General features: G+C 44.5%; 1 protein-coding gene across 1 annotated transcript in view; it reads left to right on the forward strand.

The window, feature by feature from the left end:
- The window catches only part of LOC134910085 (protein unc-93 homolog A-like), a 373717-nt gene that overhangs the window by 56485 nt on the left and 300694 nt on the right, over positions 1-16538 (forward strand). The window contains exon 2 of the mRNA XM_063917725.1: positions 3793-3974. Coding sequence (XP_063773795.1) covers positions 3793-3974 — 182 coding nt within the window. The remainder of the gene's footprint in view (positions 1-3792; positions 3975-16538) is intronic.

A 16538-nucleotide genomic window follows, 5' to 3' on the forward strand; every position in this document is an offset into this window, starting at 1 on the left:
ATCCGCACGATAAAGCCCTTCTTAAGTCTTTGAAAGAAGCAAGGGAGGCGGTGAATGTATTCTATCTAGCGGAAGTGCAACGCAACCTACATAGACTGAATCAAAAAATTTATGTTTATGGGAATAGGGCTGGTAGACTGCTGGCGAGGAAGCTGAGGGGTAAGAAGGCAAAAGAAAAAATTCACATTGTCCATTCGGATAGGGGTAACAGAGTCTACGATCCAGAAGGATTTGCAGATGTCTTTGCGTCCTATTACTCCAAACTATACAACCTAAAGGGGGACTCTTCTACCTTTCAACCTACAGGCGTAGATGTTCAGAATTTTCTGAACAACTTTCCTCTCCCCTCGCTGTCGCCGGAGTCTTGTAGCTCTCTAAGTGCACCTTGGACTTTAGCTGAAGTCGAAAAGGCTATTGACTCCCTCCCCGCAGAAAAGGCCCCGGGTCCCGATGGTTATCCTGCTGGTTTTTATAAATCCTTTAGAGATTGTCGGTGTTCAATGAAGCCTCAGAAGCAGGCCACTTCCCTAAGGAGATGCTGGAAGCTCAAATCATTACCATCCCCAAACCGGGGAAAAAACTCACCTCAGTCCAAAATTTTAGACCGATCGCGTTACTAAATACGGATTTAAAAATGTATGCCAAATTAATAGCCAACCGTATCAGCCCTCTGCTCCCCTCCCTTATCAACCCAGACCAAGTGGGTTTCGTACTGAACAGACAGGCCTCGGATAATACCCACAGGGTGATTAATGTGATTGAGCACGCAGCCGGTAGAAGAGAACCCCTCCTAGTCTTGTCTCTCGACGCCGAAAAGGCTTTAGAAAGATTAAATTGGGATTTTATGAGATTAACTCTGGACAAATTTGGCTTCTCTGGAGGGATCTTGGACTCTATTTTAGCTCTTTATTCCTCCCCTCCCCTAGTGCATGGGTTAATGGATGCCTTTCCTCACCCTTTAATATCTCGAATGGCATGCGTCAAGGATGCCCGCTATCCCCTCTTATTTTTGCGCTGGCAATAGAACCCTTGGCTGCTTGCATTGGATCTCGAGATGCGATTAGCGGCCCTGTTATAGGGGGCATTTCTCACAAAATCAGTTTGTTTGCGGACGATATTCTGCTATGTCTAACTGACCCCGAAGCTTCCTTGCCAGTATTGAATGAGGTCCTTCAAAGCTATTCAGATGTTTCTTTTTATAAGTTAAACACAAATAAAACGGAAGCCCTCCCACTCCATATACCTCCGACTGTGGTCTCTAAATTGAAGGATAGGTATAAATATGCCTGGAAGTCCTGCTCCCTGAGATACCTGGGTATAAACCTAACTAGGGAAGACAACTTGATTGAGTGTAACTATGCCCTGTTATTAAAAGCGTTTACTTAGCTGACTGGGGAGTGGATGCTGCAGGAGGTGTCTTGGTTGGGTAGGATTGCTGCTGCTAAAATGGTTTTATTGCCGAAATTAATGTACCTGTTTCGCGCCATACCGAGGCCCCTTCCCAGACTCTTTTATAATAAATTTAACCAGGTCTTGACCAGATATGTATGGGAAGGATCTAGACCGAAAATCGCTAAGAAGACTCTTGTTCGGCCTAAACTGTCTGGGGGAGTAGCTTTCCCAGATATAGAAAAGTACCATGCGGCATGTCTGATAAGTCAGTCTAGGGACTGGTTTGACACCACGAGTCTGAAGCCCTGGGTTATTCTGGAAGCCTCATGCTTAGACGCTGTTTCTCTCCCTGATATGTTTTGGTTGCCACTTCCCGCTGCTAGGAGTAGGGCCGAGTCCTGCAAGTCTATTAAAACGACAATAGATTCCTGGCATAAATTAGTACTCTCTTCAGAAGAGCTTAATTTACTCGCCCCCTGCCTGTCGTTAACTGCTCTTATGTCATTGATTCCCAATGTTTCCCTAGTGGAGTGGACTCGGCAGGGGCTCACTACTGTGGGCGATTTATATGAAGGGGACATCTTGATGTCCTTCTCTCAATTACAAGAGAGATTTGGGATTCGGACTCAGGGTTTCTTTAAATACCTGCAGGTGAGAAGTTGGCTGCACTCATGTACTCCCTCACATCTCCACAAACTGTCTCTTCCGGCTTACATTGTGAGCCGACTGGAGACACCCTCGCATAAATATGGGATTACGTGGTGGTATCAATTTCAACTGTCAAATGGCCCCCTGAAAAAATTGAAAACTCAGACTCTATGGGAAAGAGATTTGAATAGGTCCTTTACTGAGGCAGAGTGGGATGGTATATTTGGGTCTTGTTTTAAAGTCTCCAAATGTGTTAACCACTCAGAAATGTTTTACAAGCTTATACAGAGGGCCTACTTCACCCCTGCCAAGCAGCACAGAATCTGGCCTTCCCAATCTAAATTATGTTGAACGAGATGTGGTTCCACGGGAGATATCTTTCATGTCTTCTGGGCATGTCCTCGTATACAACCTCTTTGGAGAGAAGTTTTAAGTTTGGCCGGTATAGTGTTAGGGCTTAGCATCCCAATGGACCCAGCCCTGGCGCTGTTCAACTTGTACGTGGATCGCCTCTCTGCAGGTGACCGTTATGTCTTGGGGCACATTTTGATAGCCGCTAAAGCGGCTATAGCACAACTATGGAAATCTGAGAGTGTTCCCACCTTAGAGTCCATCCAAAATAAGATCCACAAACATTTCATTTTTGAAACCGCGGAGGCTAAATACTCCTCATCGGCTAACTCTATCCACATGAAATGGTTGGGATGGTCTGATTATAGAAGTAGAGAGGGTAGGCTAACAGTGTATAGCTCTCCAATTGACATGTCCGTTCTCGCGCTCTCCTAGAATTATTACTACGAGAATGCCGTGATACTAGCTATGTCCTCTTCATGTCTCCTTTTAGCACTTTCTCCTTTTCTTGTATCTGTATGTTCAATGTAACCAATTGTATACCCCTTAGACTGTGCATTGTTTAAGTTTGCTTATGGTAACCATTCCGGACTTCCCCTGTGTTTCCCTATTTCTTTATTCTATTCCCCATTTTTTATGTGTAAACTCTTCAATAAAAACCTTAATGTTTAAAAAAAAGAAAGGGTTAAATATGCATTTATGAATAATAGCTATAGTTAAATGTATAGATATGCATATATAATTTAAGTTAAATTAATAATAGCAGCTATGCAGGAAAAATGTTAATATTGGTTTTACTTTGTACTGAGATTAATAGATTATATACGTGTACAGTACTGGTAATTTACATGTAGCTCTAGATGAAATGCAATGACAAATATATTTTCACTTATTTCACTAATTTGGCACAATTTGGTTTATCAAGCAAAATTTATGTCTATTTGTAGTTGGATAAGTCTGAATATTAGGAACATCTCTAGGGACAAAAAATATATATTTTTTAAATCCTGTGAATGTCCCCCAAACATTGGGACACCTGCCAACTATTCTAAAGGGAAATTTATGGTTGCAGAAATATTCAGAGACAGCGGCAGCTCCTACCTGTATCTGCACATGTACAACCACATTTAACAAGAAGCCAGCTTTTAGGGATTCACAGGCAGCAGCCCCTATAAGCTGGGCACGGCTGCCATAATAGCCGGGGTGTTGCTTCCCGTTGAAAGTGCTCTCTGCTAATAGCAGTCCAAACACTTTCCCTACAATGCACTGATCAGTCACTGGGGTGGCAGAATTTACTGCGGGGCTTAGGTAAAATCTCCACTTTTCGTAAACCAGAAAAGAAAATTAATTACCAGGCAGGTAAAATAAAAATAAAACTTTTTTTTTTCTTTTTTTTAACAGAGCAGCCTGAACCCTGAGAAAGGCCTGGGTGTTGCATCATTAAGCGTCATCTATGGATGTCTTATTTTGTCTTCACTTTTTCTGGCACCCATCCTTATTAAGAAAATTGGATGCAAATGGACCATTGTGGCTTCAATGTGCTGTTATATTACCTACTCTGTTGGGAATTTTCAAGCAAACTGGTACCGAATTGTATTTTACATATAAATATTTGAATATAACTGCCAATTGCTTTGCATAATGAGTTAGGAAAATATACGATTACAGACTTTTAAATCAGCCACTTTCAGTTTTGATTCCTTTTCTGAGTATCTTACATTTATTTTAGATAGTGTTTTGGGCTAACTAGTTTTGTGTGCATTCCAATGATTACTCTCTTTATATGTTGTTCTAGTCTTTCATTCTTCATTTTTCATTAAATTCACTGAAATCAACAATAACTTCCAAAACTTAGTTTGGTCTGCAAATATGCACAATGTCTACTGTAAGCAACGCATGGGTCTAGTAGGAGAGGGGTGATTTACTGCAGTTGTTAGATCCAAATGTTTAATAGGGAAAGGGATGGGAAATCTACTGCACTAGTGTTATGTAAACAGTCATAAAGAAAAAGTGCCCCACATTAAATTTTGTATCTTTAATTCAAATCAGATTTGGGGGTGCTGCCACACAATGTACTGTTTCCAATATATTAGAACTACTGTAGTTCAGGAAAAGAGGAAACTTGGCCGGTGTAAGGTCTCTCTGCACCATAGGCAAAGCTTCAGCCTAGCGCCCCCTAACCTGCAATCCCCACCACCAACACCACTAGGAGGGGAGATGCAGGTAACCACTATGTGGGCTGGGGTGAATTGCCTCATTATACATATACACTCAAGAATATTTAAAGTGAAAAAGTATATTGTAAACAAAGTCACAAAATTACCCAGCGACATGTAGTCAGATGCTGCTTGCTGCTGGAGAGACGGCTTCCAGGGGCCTGGAGGAGGTGCATCAGGGTTTTGAGGAGCAGCCATGGGGGTGCTCCTCGGGAGCCATACTTACATTCGCCTCCTATGTGCCTTCACATGACTTGATGTTACATATGTTTGTACGGAGGAAGCGCTGAGACACTAAGATGGGAGTTCTACTTAAGATGGGATGTTGCCCATAGCAACCAATCAGATTCTACGTCTGGTTTATCTAGCACCTTCTAGAAGATAATATCTGGAATCTAATTGGTTGCTAAGGGCAACACCCATCTTAACTAGAAATCACATCTTAGTAAATGTACCCCTCTTTTGGGACAGCCTGATAGCAGTGACTGCACCTGATTAGACTCGCAGCAGCAGCAGCCAGCACAGTGTAAAAGGAGGAGACCGCATATAGAGATATCCCTCAGTTTTTTGCTAGATGAATTCAGTGGCACCCTGTAAGGGCCTGCGCCCCTAAGCAGCCGCCTAAAGCTGGCTACTGGTAGAGCCGGCCCTAAGAGGAAAGAATTGGTCTTGTAGTGGCGCACTAATACGAATAGAATAAACACATAAAATATAACTTTTATTGTTAAGTCTTAAAAGGCCTGTAACTGTGAAATATTAAAACCGATTACAAGTGAAAAGACAAGGGGGTATATTTACTAAGGTCCCGATTTTGACCGAGATGCCGTTTTTTCATCAAAGTGTCATCTCGGTAATTTACTAAGCAATAATCACGGCAGTGATGAGGGCATTCGTAATTTTTTGGAAGTCCAACAAAAAAATTACGAATGAATACACCATCGGTCAAAACGCGGCTGTTTAACTATGAATCTCGGTAATTTACTAAGAAGTGCAAAGCAAAAAAAAACCAAACACTGCCGTGAAAAATTACAACTCGTAAAAAAGTGCTTTAAAAAAACAGACCTGCTTTTTTTTACCGTGATTGTATAGGCATGCACGGATCCATGAGATCCGTGCATGTATATCAGTGGGAAGGGGTGGGAAAGTGATTATTTTCTAAAAAAAAATTGCGTGGGGTCCCCCCTCCTAAGCATAACCAGCCTCGGGCTCTTTGAGCCGATCCTGGTTGCAGAAATATGGGGGAAAAAGTGACAGGGGTTCCCCCATATTTAAGCAACCAGCATCGGGCTCTGCGCCTGGTCCTGGTTCCAAAAATACGGGGGACAAAAAGAGTAGGGGTCCCCCGTATTTTTAAAACCAGCACCGGGCTCCACTAGCTGGACAGATAATGCCACAGCCGGGGGTCACTTTTATATAGTGCCCTGCGGCCGTGGCATCAAAAATCCAACTAGTCACCCCTGGCCGGGGTACCCTGGGGGAGTGGGGACCCCTTCAATCAAGGGGTCCCCCCCCAGCCACCCAAGGGCCAGGGGTGAAGCCCGAGGCTGTCCCCCCCCATCCAATGGGCTGCGGATGGGGGGGCTGATAGCCTTTTGTAATAATGAAAAGATATTGTTTTTAGTAGCAGTACTACAAGGCCCAGCAAGCCTCCCCCGCATGCTGGTACTTGGAGAACCACAAGTACCAGCATGCGGAGGAAAAACGGGCCCGCTGGTACCTGTAGTACTACTACTAAAAAAATACCCAAAAAAAGACAAGACACACACACCGTGAAAGTAAAGATTTATTACATACATGCACACAAACATACATACATACTTACCTTATGTTCACACGAGGGTCTGTCCTCTTCTCCAGTAGAATCCAAGGGGTACCTGTTGAATAAATTCTACTCACCAGATCCCGGGTCCCAGGGTCCTCGGGGCAACCATTTGTAATCCAGGTACTTGAATAAAATAACAAAACGGAAAGCCGAGCCACGAACTGAAAGGGGCCCCATGTTTTCACATGGGACCCCTTTCCCCGAATGCCAGAAACCCACTCTGACTGATGTCTAAGTGGGTTTCTTCAGCCAATCAGGGAGCGCCACGTTGTAGCACTCTCCTGATCGGCTGTGTGCTCCTGTACTGAGTGACAGGCGGCACACGGCAGTGTTACAATGTAGCGCCTATGCGCTCCATTGTAACCAATGGTGGGAACTTTCTGCCATGCGGTTGACCTAAAGTGACGTCACCGCTGAGCAGAAAGTTCCCACCATTGGTTACAATGGAGCGCATAGGCGCTACATTGTAACACTGCCGTGTGCCGCCTGTCAGACAGTACAGGAGCACACAGCCGATCAGGAGGGTGCTACAACGTAGCGCTCCCTGATTGGCTGAAGAAACCCACTTAGACATCAGTCAGAGTGGGTTTCTGGCATTCGGGGAAAGGGGTCCTATGTGAAAACATGGGGCCCCTTTCAGTTCGTGGCTCGGCTTTCCGTTTTGTTATTTTATTCAAGTACCTGGATTACAAATAGTTGCCCCGAGGACCCTGGGATCTGGTGAGTAGAATTTATTCAACAGGTACCCCTTGGATTCTACTGGAGAAGAGGACAGACCCTCGTGTGAACATAAGGTAAGTATGTATGTATGTTTGTGTGCATGTATGTAATAAATCTTTACTTTCACGGTGTGTGTGTCTTGTCTTTTTTTGGGTATTTTTTTAGTAGTAGTACTACAGGTACCAGCGGGCCCGTTTTTCCTCCGCATGCTGGTACTTGTGGTTCTCCAAGTACCAGCATGCGGGGGAGGCTTGCTGGGCCTTGTAGTACTGCTACTAAAAACAATATCTTTTCATTATCACAAAAGGCTATCAGCCCCCCCATCCGCAGCCCATTGGATGGGGGGGGACAGCCTCGGGCTTCACCCCTGGCCCTTGGGTGGCTGGGGGGGGGGACCCCTTGATTGAAGGGGTCCCCACTCCCCCAGGGTACCCCGGCCAGGGGTGACTAGTTGGATTTTTGATGCCACGGCCGCAGGGCACTATATAAAAGTGACCCCCGGCTGTGGCATTATCTGTCCAGCTAGTGGAGCCCGGTGCTGGTTTTAAAAATACGGGGGACCCCTACTCTTTTTGTCCCCCGTATTTTTGGAACCAGGACCAGGCGCAGAGCCCGATGCTGGTTGCTTAAATATGGGGGAACCCCTGTCATTTTTTTCCCCATATTTCTGCAACCAGGATCGGCTCAAAGAGCCCGAGGCTGGTTATGCTTAGGAGGGGGGACCCCACGCAATTTTTTTTTGGGATTTTACAGTGTTTAATTTAAAAAAAAAAATGAACCCCAGCACGGATCACACAGATCCGGCCGAGATTCATTGTAAAAAAAGTCGGCAGTGTTTTGCTAATCACTGCCGTAAAAAACAGAAAAAAAAAACGAATGACATCGACATCGGAAAACCCGAAAAGGCTAAATACGGCAGCTTAGTAAATTAGACGTAATCAATTCAAAAAGTTGCAATTTTACACTGTCGATGTCATTCGTGATTGAACTTTGACCTGAAACGGGAAAATACGAATCTTAGTAAATTTACCCCAAGGTGTAACATATAATGTTAAAATCACACACTATATTCACTGTGTTGGCAATGTATTATTAAATACATTTTCCTTCTGAGTACTATGACCTCCAATGTTATCTTCTGCGCTTTTAGAGTGTTTATAAGTTTAAATAAATGTTTTCAATATATTGATATGTCTTCACGTACTTATTTATTTATATAATATAATTAGGGTTTACAAGGTACAGTATTTAGTATATAGGTTCCAGTATTACTGTCACCAATAAATGAGCATCATTGTCTCATCCTAAATGTACAGACTCCCGTGAGTTTGTAAATGTTCTTAGACTGCAGGCTAGTGTTCCCCTCTTATTTGTTCCACTTACTTAGTTGGTCATAAATAAGCTGATATATCGTTATAAGCGATTGCTGTTAGTGTTGTTGCTATATAGCCCGTTCAGCAGTATTAGTGCTTATGTGGATTGGCATGGGTAATGTTATCAATTATCATATAAAATTTTTGTGTCCCAGGAGATACCTATAAGTATAATGGGGGTAATTCCAAGTTGATCGCAGCAGGAATTTGGTTAGCAGTTGGGCAAAACCATGTGCACTGCAGGGGAGGCAGATATAACATGTGCAGAGAGAGTTAGATTTGGGTGGGTTATTTTGCTTCTGTGCAGGGTAAATACTGGCTGCTTTATTTTTACACTGCACTTTAGATTGCTGATTGAACACACCACACCCAAATCTAACTCTCTCTGCACATGTTATATCTGCCTCCCCTGCAGTGCACATGGTTCTGCCCAACTGCTAAAAAATTTCCTGCTGCGATCAACTTGGAATTACCCCCAATGTCAATAAATGTTTTCAGTCTTTGCTGTCAACGTTATAATGCATTCAAATGTATCGCTGGTAAACGTTCTCAGTCTCCGCTGTCAACGTTACCTTCCTGATATTCCAGTTGGTTGTAGTGTAAATTTATCTGTTATTAGCAGAAATTACTGCCTGACTATTAACACAGCAGTGTGTATACTTCCTTAATTAGCTGCAATTGGCAATATCTGCTTGTCCTTCCAGCAGTGACAGGAAAATGTATTGTGTATATATTCCACTAAGTAAGACACAAATTATTCTTAACAGTGATGTGCATCTTCTATTATCGTTCCATTCATAAGGGGTCTCACTGATGATGTAACATTACATAAATTCTTATTTCCATGAAATACACAAAGTACTGACACTCAAATCATTAATAAATGGATAAGTATGACCTTAGTAGCTCATTTGGATTGATAGTCTTGGGGAGATACTGCACTATCAATGCAGTATGTATATTTCAGGAGGTACCCTAAAAAATCCCCCACTCATAAACTTTAAATCTAAGTTAAACAGTTTGTAATAATCTGGGGTGATTAACTATTAGATATTCCTCTTATATACTGTATCTCCTTGATGTTCTCTAATATTTAAGGAGCCTAGCAGGCTTTTGTCTACAGCACGCAGCACTCAATGTTGCAAATAAATGTGAAACCGTATCTAAAACTCTGTTGCAATCCTCAGGTTGTCACAATGTTATTCACAGTATATTCTCTGGGACTGCATCTAGTTGTGCTGAATATTCGTAACAATGCTCTATCTCTGGATGGTTATCCTTAACATGTTTCCGACTATTTATGTGCCGATAAAGTCTTGCTGACTTTAGATATATACTGTGCACATATGCTGCAAGTCCTACTAGGAACCTATTGCACCTAAAGTATGTTCAACTAAAATCACAATCCGAGCTTTACAAACATATTTTACATGCATTTATTATTGATCACAAGAGTATATAGTGTGAACCGCCAACGCGCATTTCACAGATCGTATTTTCAGGGGTAACCAGAACGTCTCCGGTAACCGGACTTTAACGGTGTATCTGCGCCAATCGTGGGACAACTTCCCTGTCATGTGACTTCATAGTCCAATCGCGGTGCGGCTCCCGTCACTCCGGATCTAGTATCAGACTTGTCCGATCACGTGGTCTATTCAGACCAATCGGAGCTTTTACCTTTCGTATACTAGAGTTTAGAACAATATTAAATGAATGTCTCCTGATGTGCATTCTGTTCCTAGATTACATGATCTGAGTGGGCCAATAGGATTGTCTTATCGTTCTCATGTTGAAAATAACCTAGAACCACCAATCGTTATGATTAGTTTCATGCAAATGCATATTTAAATATATTAGCTCAAAGCTATACAATTCAAATGAAATAATAATATTAAGAATTGATATCTATGGATATGTATTAGTGATGATACAAAACTCCAAGAGTTGTGGAATTTCTTAAATCAAACAACTTACAGGATCCAAAATAGCATGTATTTACTGGTGGGATATCATGCCAAACAAATCTTATTGACTTTTTTGACTCTGTGACGAAAATAATAGATCAAGGGGGAGCTGTATATGTAGCATATCTATACTTTAGTAAAGCATTTGACACTGTCCCACATCGCAGACTGCTAAATAAACTTGAAAGCGTGGCGGTGGATTATAAAACAGTTAAATGAATAAGAACCTGGTTGCAGGATAGGAAACAGACAGTTCTCTTTAATATCTTTGTTGGTGACATTGCAGATGGTATTGAAGGGAAGGTATGCCTTTTTGCAGATGATACAAAGATATGCAACAGGGTAGACACACCGGGAGGGGTAAAACAAATGATTGATGACCTAGGTAGGCTTGAGAAATGGTCAAGAACGTGGCAACTACAGTTTAATGCTAAAAATAGCAAAATCATGCACTTGGGTCTCAAAAATCCAAAGGCTAAATATAGTATCAAGGGTACTATAATGGAAACTACTGAGGAGGAAAGGGATTTAGAAGTCACTATTTCAAGTGACTTGAAGGCAGGAAAGCAATGCAACAAAGCAATGAGAAAGGCAAGTCAGATGCTTGGTTGCATAGGGAGATGAATCAGTAGCAGGAAATAATAAGTGATAATGCCACTGTATAGGTCATTGGTGCGGCCCCATCTGGAATACTGTGTCCACTTCTGGAGACCATATCTCCAGAAGGATATAAATACATTAGAGAGTGTACAAAGAAGGGCAACTAAAATGGTGCATGGCCTACATCACAAAACTGACCCGGAAAGGCAAAAAGATCTTAACATGTATAGTTTGGAGGAGAGAAGGGAAAGGGGGGACATAATAGAAACTTTCAAATATATCAAGTGTCTTAACAAAGTTCAGGAGGGAAACATTCTTCAAAGGTAGAGAAGTATTAGAACTCGAGGACATACACTGAGACTGGAGGGGGGGAGGTTCAGGGGAAATTTAAGGAAAAACTACTTCACAGAAAGGGTAGTGGATAAATGGAATAGCCTCCAATCAGAGGTGGTAGAGGCTAAGACTTTAGAGCAATTTAAACATGCTTGGGATAGGCATATGAATATCCTTACAAAGAATTAAGGTTCAAAAAGGGTTGAGATTGCCTAAAGGATAAAAAAAGGGGCAAACTAGATGAGCCAAGTGGTTCTTATCTGCTGTCAAATTCTATGTTTCTCTGACGTCCTAGTGGATGCTGGGAACTCCGTAAGGACCATGGGGAATAGACGGGCTCCGCAGGAGACTGGGCACTCCAAAAGAAAGATTAGGTACTATCTGGTGTGCACTGGCTCCTCCCTCTATGCCCCTCCTCCAGACCTCAGTTAGAATCTGTACCCGGCCAGAGCTGGATGCACCTAGTGGGCTCTCCTGAGCTTGCTAGAAAGAAAGTATTTGTTAGGTTTTTTTATTTTCAGTGATATCTGCTGGCAACAGACTCACTGCTACAAGGGACTGAGGGTAGAGAAGCAAACCTACCTGCGTGCAGCTAGCTTGTGCTTCTTAGGCTACTGGACACCATTAGCTCCAGAGGGTTCGAACACAGGGCCTGACCTCGATCGTCCGTTCCCGGAGCCGCGCTGCCGTCCCCCTTGCAGAGCCAGAAGACAGAAGAAGGAGATAAAATCAACGGCAGAAGACTCCGGTCTTCATTAAGGTAGCGCACAGCACTGCAGCTGTGCGCCATTGCTCCCACTGCACACCACACACTCCGGTCACTGTAGGGTGCAGGGCGCTGGGGGGCCCAGGGGGGGGGGAGCCCTGGGCAGCAATAAGTATACCTTTTGGCAATATATACACATAATACTGTCTGGAAAACTGTATATGTGTAAAACCCCCACCATTTTTAGTCAGAAACAGGACAGAAGCCCGCCGCTGAGGGGGCCGGGCCTTCTTCCTCAGCACACCAGCGCCATTTTCTCTTCACAGCTCCGCTGGAAGGAAGCTCCCCAGGCTCTCCCCGGCAGTATCCTGGTACACAAAAGGTGAAAAGAGAGGGAGGGGCACATAAATTTAGGCACAAAAATTTGTATATACAGCAGCTACTGGGTAAACACTGAGTTGTAGTGTAATCCCTGGGTTATATAGCGCTGGGGTGTGTGCTGGCATACTCTCTCTCTGTCTCTCCAAAGGGCCTTGTGGGGGAACTGTCCTCAAATAGAGCATCCCCTGTGTGTGTGGTGTGTCGGTACGCGTGTGTCGACATGTCTGAGGTAAAAGGCTCCTCTAAGGAGGTGATAGAGCGGATATGTGTGTGAGAGGGCGACTCCGTCGACAACGCCGACACCTGTTTGGATATGTGTAAGTGCTAAGGTGAATTTATTGCACAAAAGGTTAGGGAACAGACAGGAAATCTACCCATGTCTGTCCCTATGTCACAGAGACCTTCAGAGTCTCTCAATGCTCACTATCCATAATAACAAACACTGGTATCGACATGGAGTTTAACTCCACTGTCGACTACGATAATGCAAAATTACAGCCAAGATGGCTATAAGGTATTCAATATATGATTATTGAAATAATAGATGATTTCATATCACTGATGACTCATCTGTCCCTGACACGAGAGTACACATGTTTAAGGGGAAGAATGCTGAAGTAAATTTCCCTCATCTCATGAGGAAAAAGAGCGGAAATCTCCAGACAAGAGACGGCAGCTTCCCACAAGTGAATTCTCAGGCTGTACCCTTTCCCCACTAGGGCCAGGATATGTTGAGAATCTTCCCCTGGGGTGTCCTGTTTGCACAGATGGTAACACTTGCTATTCTCAGGGATCCTGCAGATAGCGTGCACATTCTAGTATACTACCCAGACCGGCGATTGTGTCGGCATGGGTTTATAGCGCTGTGGCAGCGTGGACAGGTACCTTATCAGCAGAGATGAGACCCTAGTATGCAATATAAATATATTAAAGATGCTGTCTTAAGTGATAGATATATAGTTATAAAGCATGCCCAAAGAGACATGAGTATACTGGGTCCTAGAGTCAAAGCTATGTCGATCTCTGCTTGACGTGTCCTGTAGAATATGCATTGGACAGATGATGCCGACTTAAGAGGCATATGGAAGGCTGAGGATTGTGTGGAGAAGGGTTCTCGGGCCTGGTCTCCACAGCTATAGCTGGTAATTCTGCTAGTTTGCCTTATATTCCTGCACAGCCTAAGAAAGCACGACATTATTAAATGCAGCCTTTCGTATAAAGAAACAAGAAAGTCTGAGGGGCGTCCTTTCTTGTCAGAGCCGGGCAGCTAGTTCCCAGGAACAGAAGTCCTCCCCGGCCCCTACAAAAATCCACCAATGTCGCTGGGGCTTCACAGGCGGAGCTAGGCCTGGTGGGGACACGCCTTCGTAACTTCAGCCACAAGTGGGTTCACTCCCTGTTCAATCCCTGGGCAATAGATATTGTGTCTCAGGGATACAAGCTGGACTGTGAGAAGATGCCCCCTCACCAACGGCCCTGCGGGCTTCCCCCCAAGAGGGAGCCAGTGTTATCTGCAATTCACAAATAGGATCTTTAACAGGTGGTAGTCAAGGGTCCCCTCCTTCAACAAGAGGGTGTTATTATTAGACCATGTTGTAATCCCGAAACCAGACGATTCGGTCAGACCCATATTGAATTAAAAATCCCTGAACATATACCTGAGAAGGTTCAAGTTCAAGATGGAATCGCTAAGAGCGGTCAGTGCAAGCCTAAAAAGGGGGAGACTTTATTGTGAATCGGGACATAAGGGATGCATACCTTCAGGTCCCCATTTATCCACCTCATTAGGCGTACCTCAGAATTGCGGTACGGGATTGTCATTACCAATTTCAGATGTTGCCGTTTGGTCTCTCCACAGCCCCGAGAATATTCACCATGGTAATGGCGGATATGATTGTGCTACTGCGGAAGCAAGGTGTCACTATTATCACGTACTTGGACGATCTCCTCATAAAAGCAAGATCAAGAGAGCAGTTGCTGAACAGCGTATCACTTTCTCTGGAAGTGTAATGGCAACACGGCTGGATTCTATATATTCCAAAGTCGCAGTTATTTCCTACAGCTCATCTGCCTCTCCTAGGCACGATCCTAGACACAGACCAGAAAAGAGTTATCTCCCGATAGAGAGAGCTCAGGAGCTCATGACACTGGTCAGGACTCTATTAAAACCAAAACAGGTGTCAGTGCATCACTGCACTCGAGTCCTGGGAAGGATGGTGGCATCATACGAGGCCATCCTCTTAGGCAGGTTCCATGCGAGGACCTTCCAATGGGACTTACTGGACAAGTGGTCCGGATCACCTCTTCAGAGGCATCGGTTAATCACCCTATCCCCCAGGGCCAGGGTGTCTCTCCTGTGGTGGCTGCAGAGTGCTCACCTTCTCGAGGACCGCAGATTCGGCATTCAGGACTGGATCCTGGTGACCACGGATGCAAGCCTCCGAGGGTGGGGGGCAGTTACACAGGGAAGAAATTTCCAAGGTCTGTGGTCAAGTCAACTGACTTGCCTTCACATCAATATCCTGGAACTAAGGGCCATATACAACGCCCTAAGTCAAGCGGAGATCCTGCTTCGCGACCAACCGGTTCTGATCCAGTCAGACCGCAGGGGTTTATGTAAACCGCCAAGGTGGCACAAGGAGCAGGGTGGCGAGGGTAGAAGCCACCAGAATTCTTCGCTGGGCGGAGAATCAAGTAAGTGCACTGTCAGCAGTGTTCGTTTCGGGAGTGGACATCTGGGAAGCAGACTTCCTCAGCAGGCACGACCTCCACCCGGGAAAGTGGGGACTTCATCAGGAACTTCACGCAGTTTGCAAATTGATGGGAACTGCCTAAGGTGGACTAGATGGCGTCCCACCTCAATAAAAAGCTAAAAAAGGTTTTACGCCGGGTCAAGGGACCCTCAGGTGATAGCTGTGGTCGCACTAGTAACACTGTGGGTGTTCCAGTCGGTCTCTGTATTCCCTCCTCTTCCTCTCATACCCAAGGGCTGAGAATTGTAATAAAAGGAGGAGTGAAAACAATATTCTTTGCTCCGAATTGGCCAAGAAGGACTCGGTACCCAGAGCTGCAGGAAATGCTCTCAGAGGACTCAGGGCTTCTACCTCTCAGACAGGACATGTTGCAACAGGGGCCCTGTCTGTTTCAAAATTTACCGCGGCTGCATTTGACGGCATGGCGGTTGAACGCCGGATCCTAGCGGAAAAGGGCATTCCGGATGCAGTTATTCCTATGCTGACAAAGGCTAGGAAAGACGTGACAGCAAGACTTTTTCACTGTATATGGCGAAAATAGGTTGCTTGGTGTGAGGCCGGGAAGGCCCTACAGAGGAATTCCAGCGGGGTTGATTCCTGCACTTCCTACAGTCAGGAGTGACTATGGGCCTAAAATTAGGATCCATAAAGGTCAAGATTTCGGCCCTATACATTTTCTCTAAAAATGAACTGGCTTCACTGCCTGAAGTTCAGACGTTGTTCCGGGGGTGCTGCATATTCAGCCTCCTTTTGTGCCACCGGTGGCACCTTGGGATCTTAACGTTGTGTTGGATTTCCTGAAATCCCACTGGTTTGAGCCACTTAAGACCAGGGAGCTAAAATATCTCACGTGGAAAGTGGTCATGCTATTGGCCTTAGCTTCGGCTAGGCGTCTGTCAGTATTGGCGGTTTTGTCATGTAAAAACCCTTATCTGAACTTCCATATGGACAGGGCAGAATTGAGGACTCGTCCCCAATTTCTTCCTAGGGTAGTATCATCGTTTCATTTGAACCAGCCTATTGTGGTGCCTGCGGCTACTAGGGACTTGGAGGATTCCAAGTTGCTGGACGTAGTCCGGGCTTTGAAAATGTATGTTTCCAGAAAGGCGGGAGTCAGAAAGTCTGACTCGCTGTTTATTCTGTATGCAGCCAACAAGGTTGGCGCTCCTGCTTCGAAGCAGACTATTGTTCGCTGGAGCTATAGCACGATTCAGCTGGTTCACTCTGCGGCTGGATTGCCGCATCCAAAATGGTGAAAGCCCATTCCACAAGGTAGGTG

The sequence above is a fragment of the Pseudophryne corroboree genome, chromosome 4 (assembly GCF_028390025.1).
Source record: "Pseudophryne corroboree isolate aPseCor3 chromosome 4, aPseCor3.hap2, whole genome shotgun sequence".
Lineage (NCBI taxonomy): Eukaryota > Metazoa > Chordata > Amphibia > Anura > Myobatrachidae > Pseudophryne > Pseudophryne corroboree.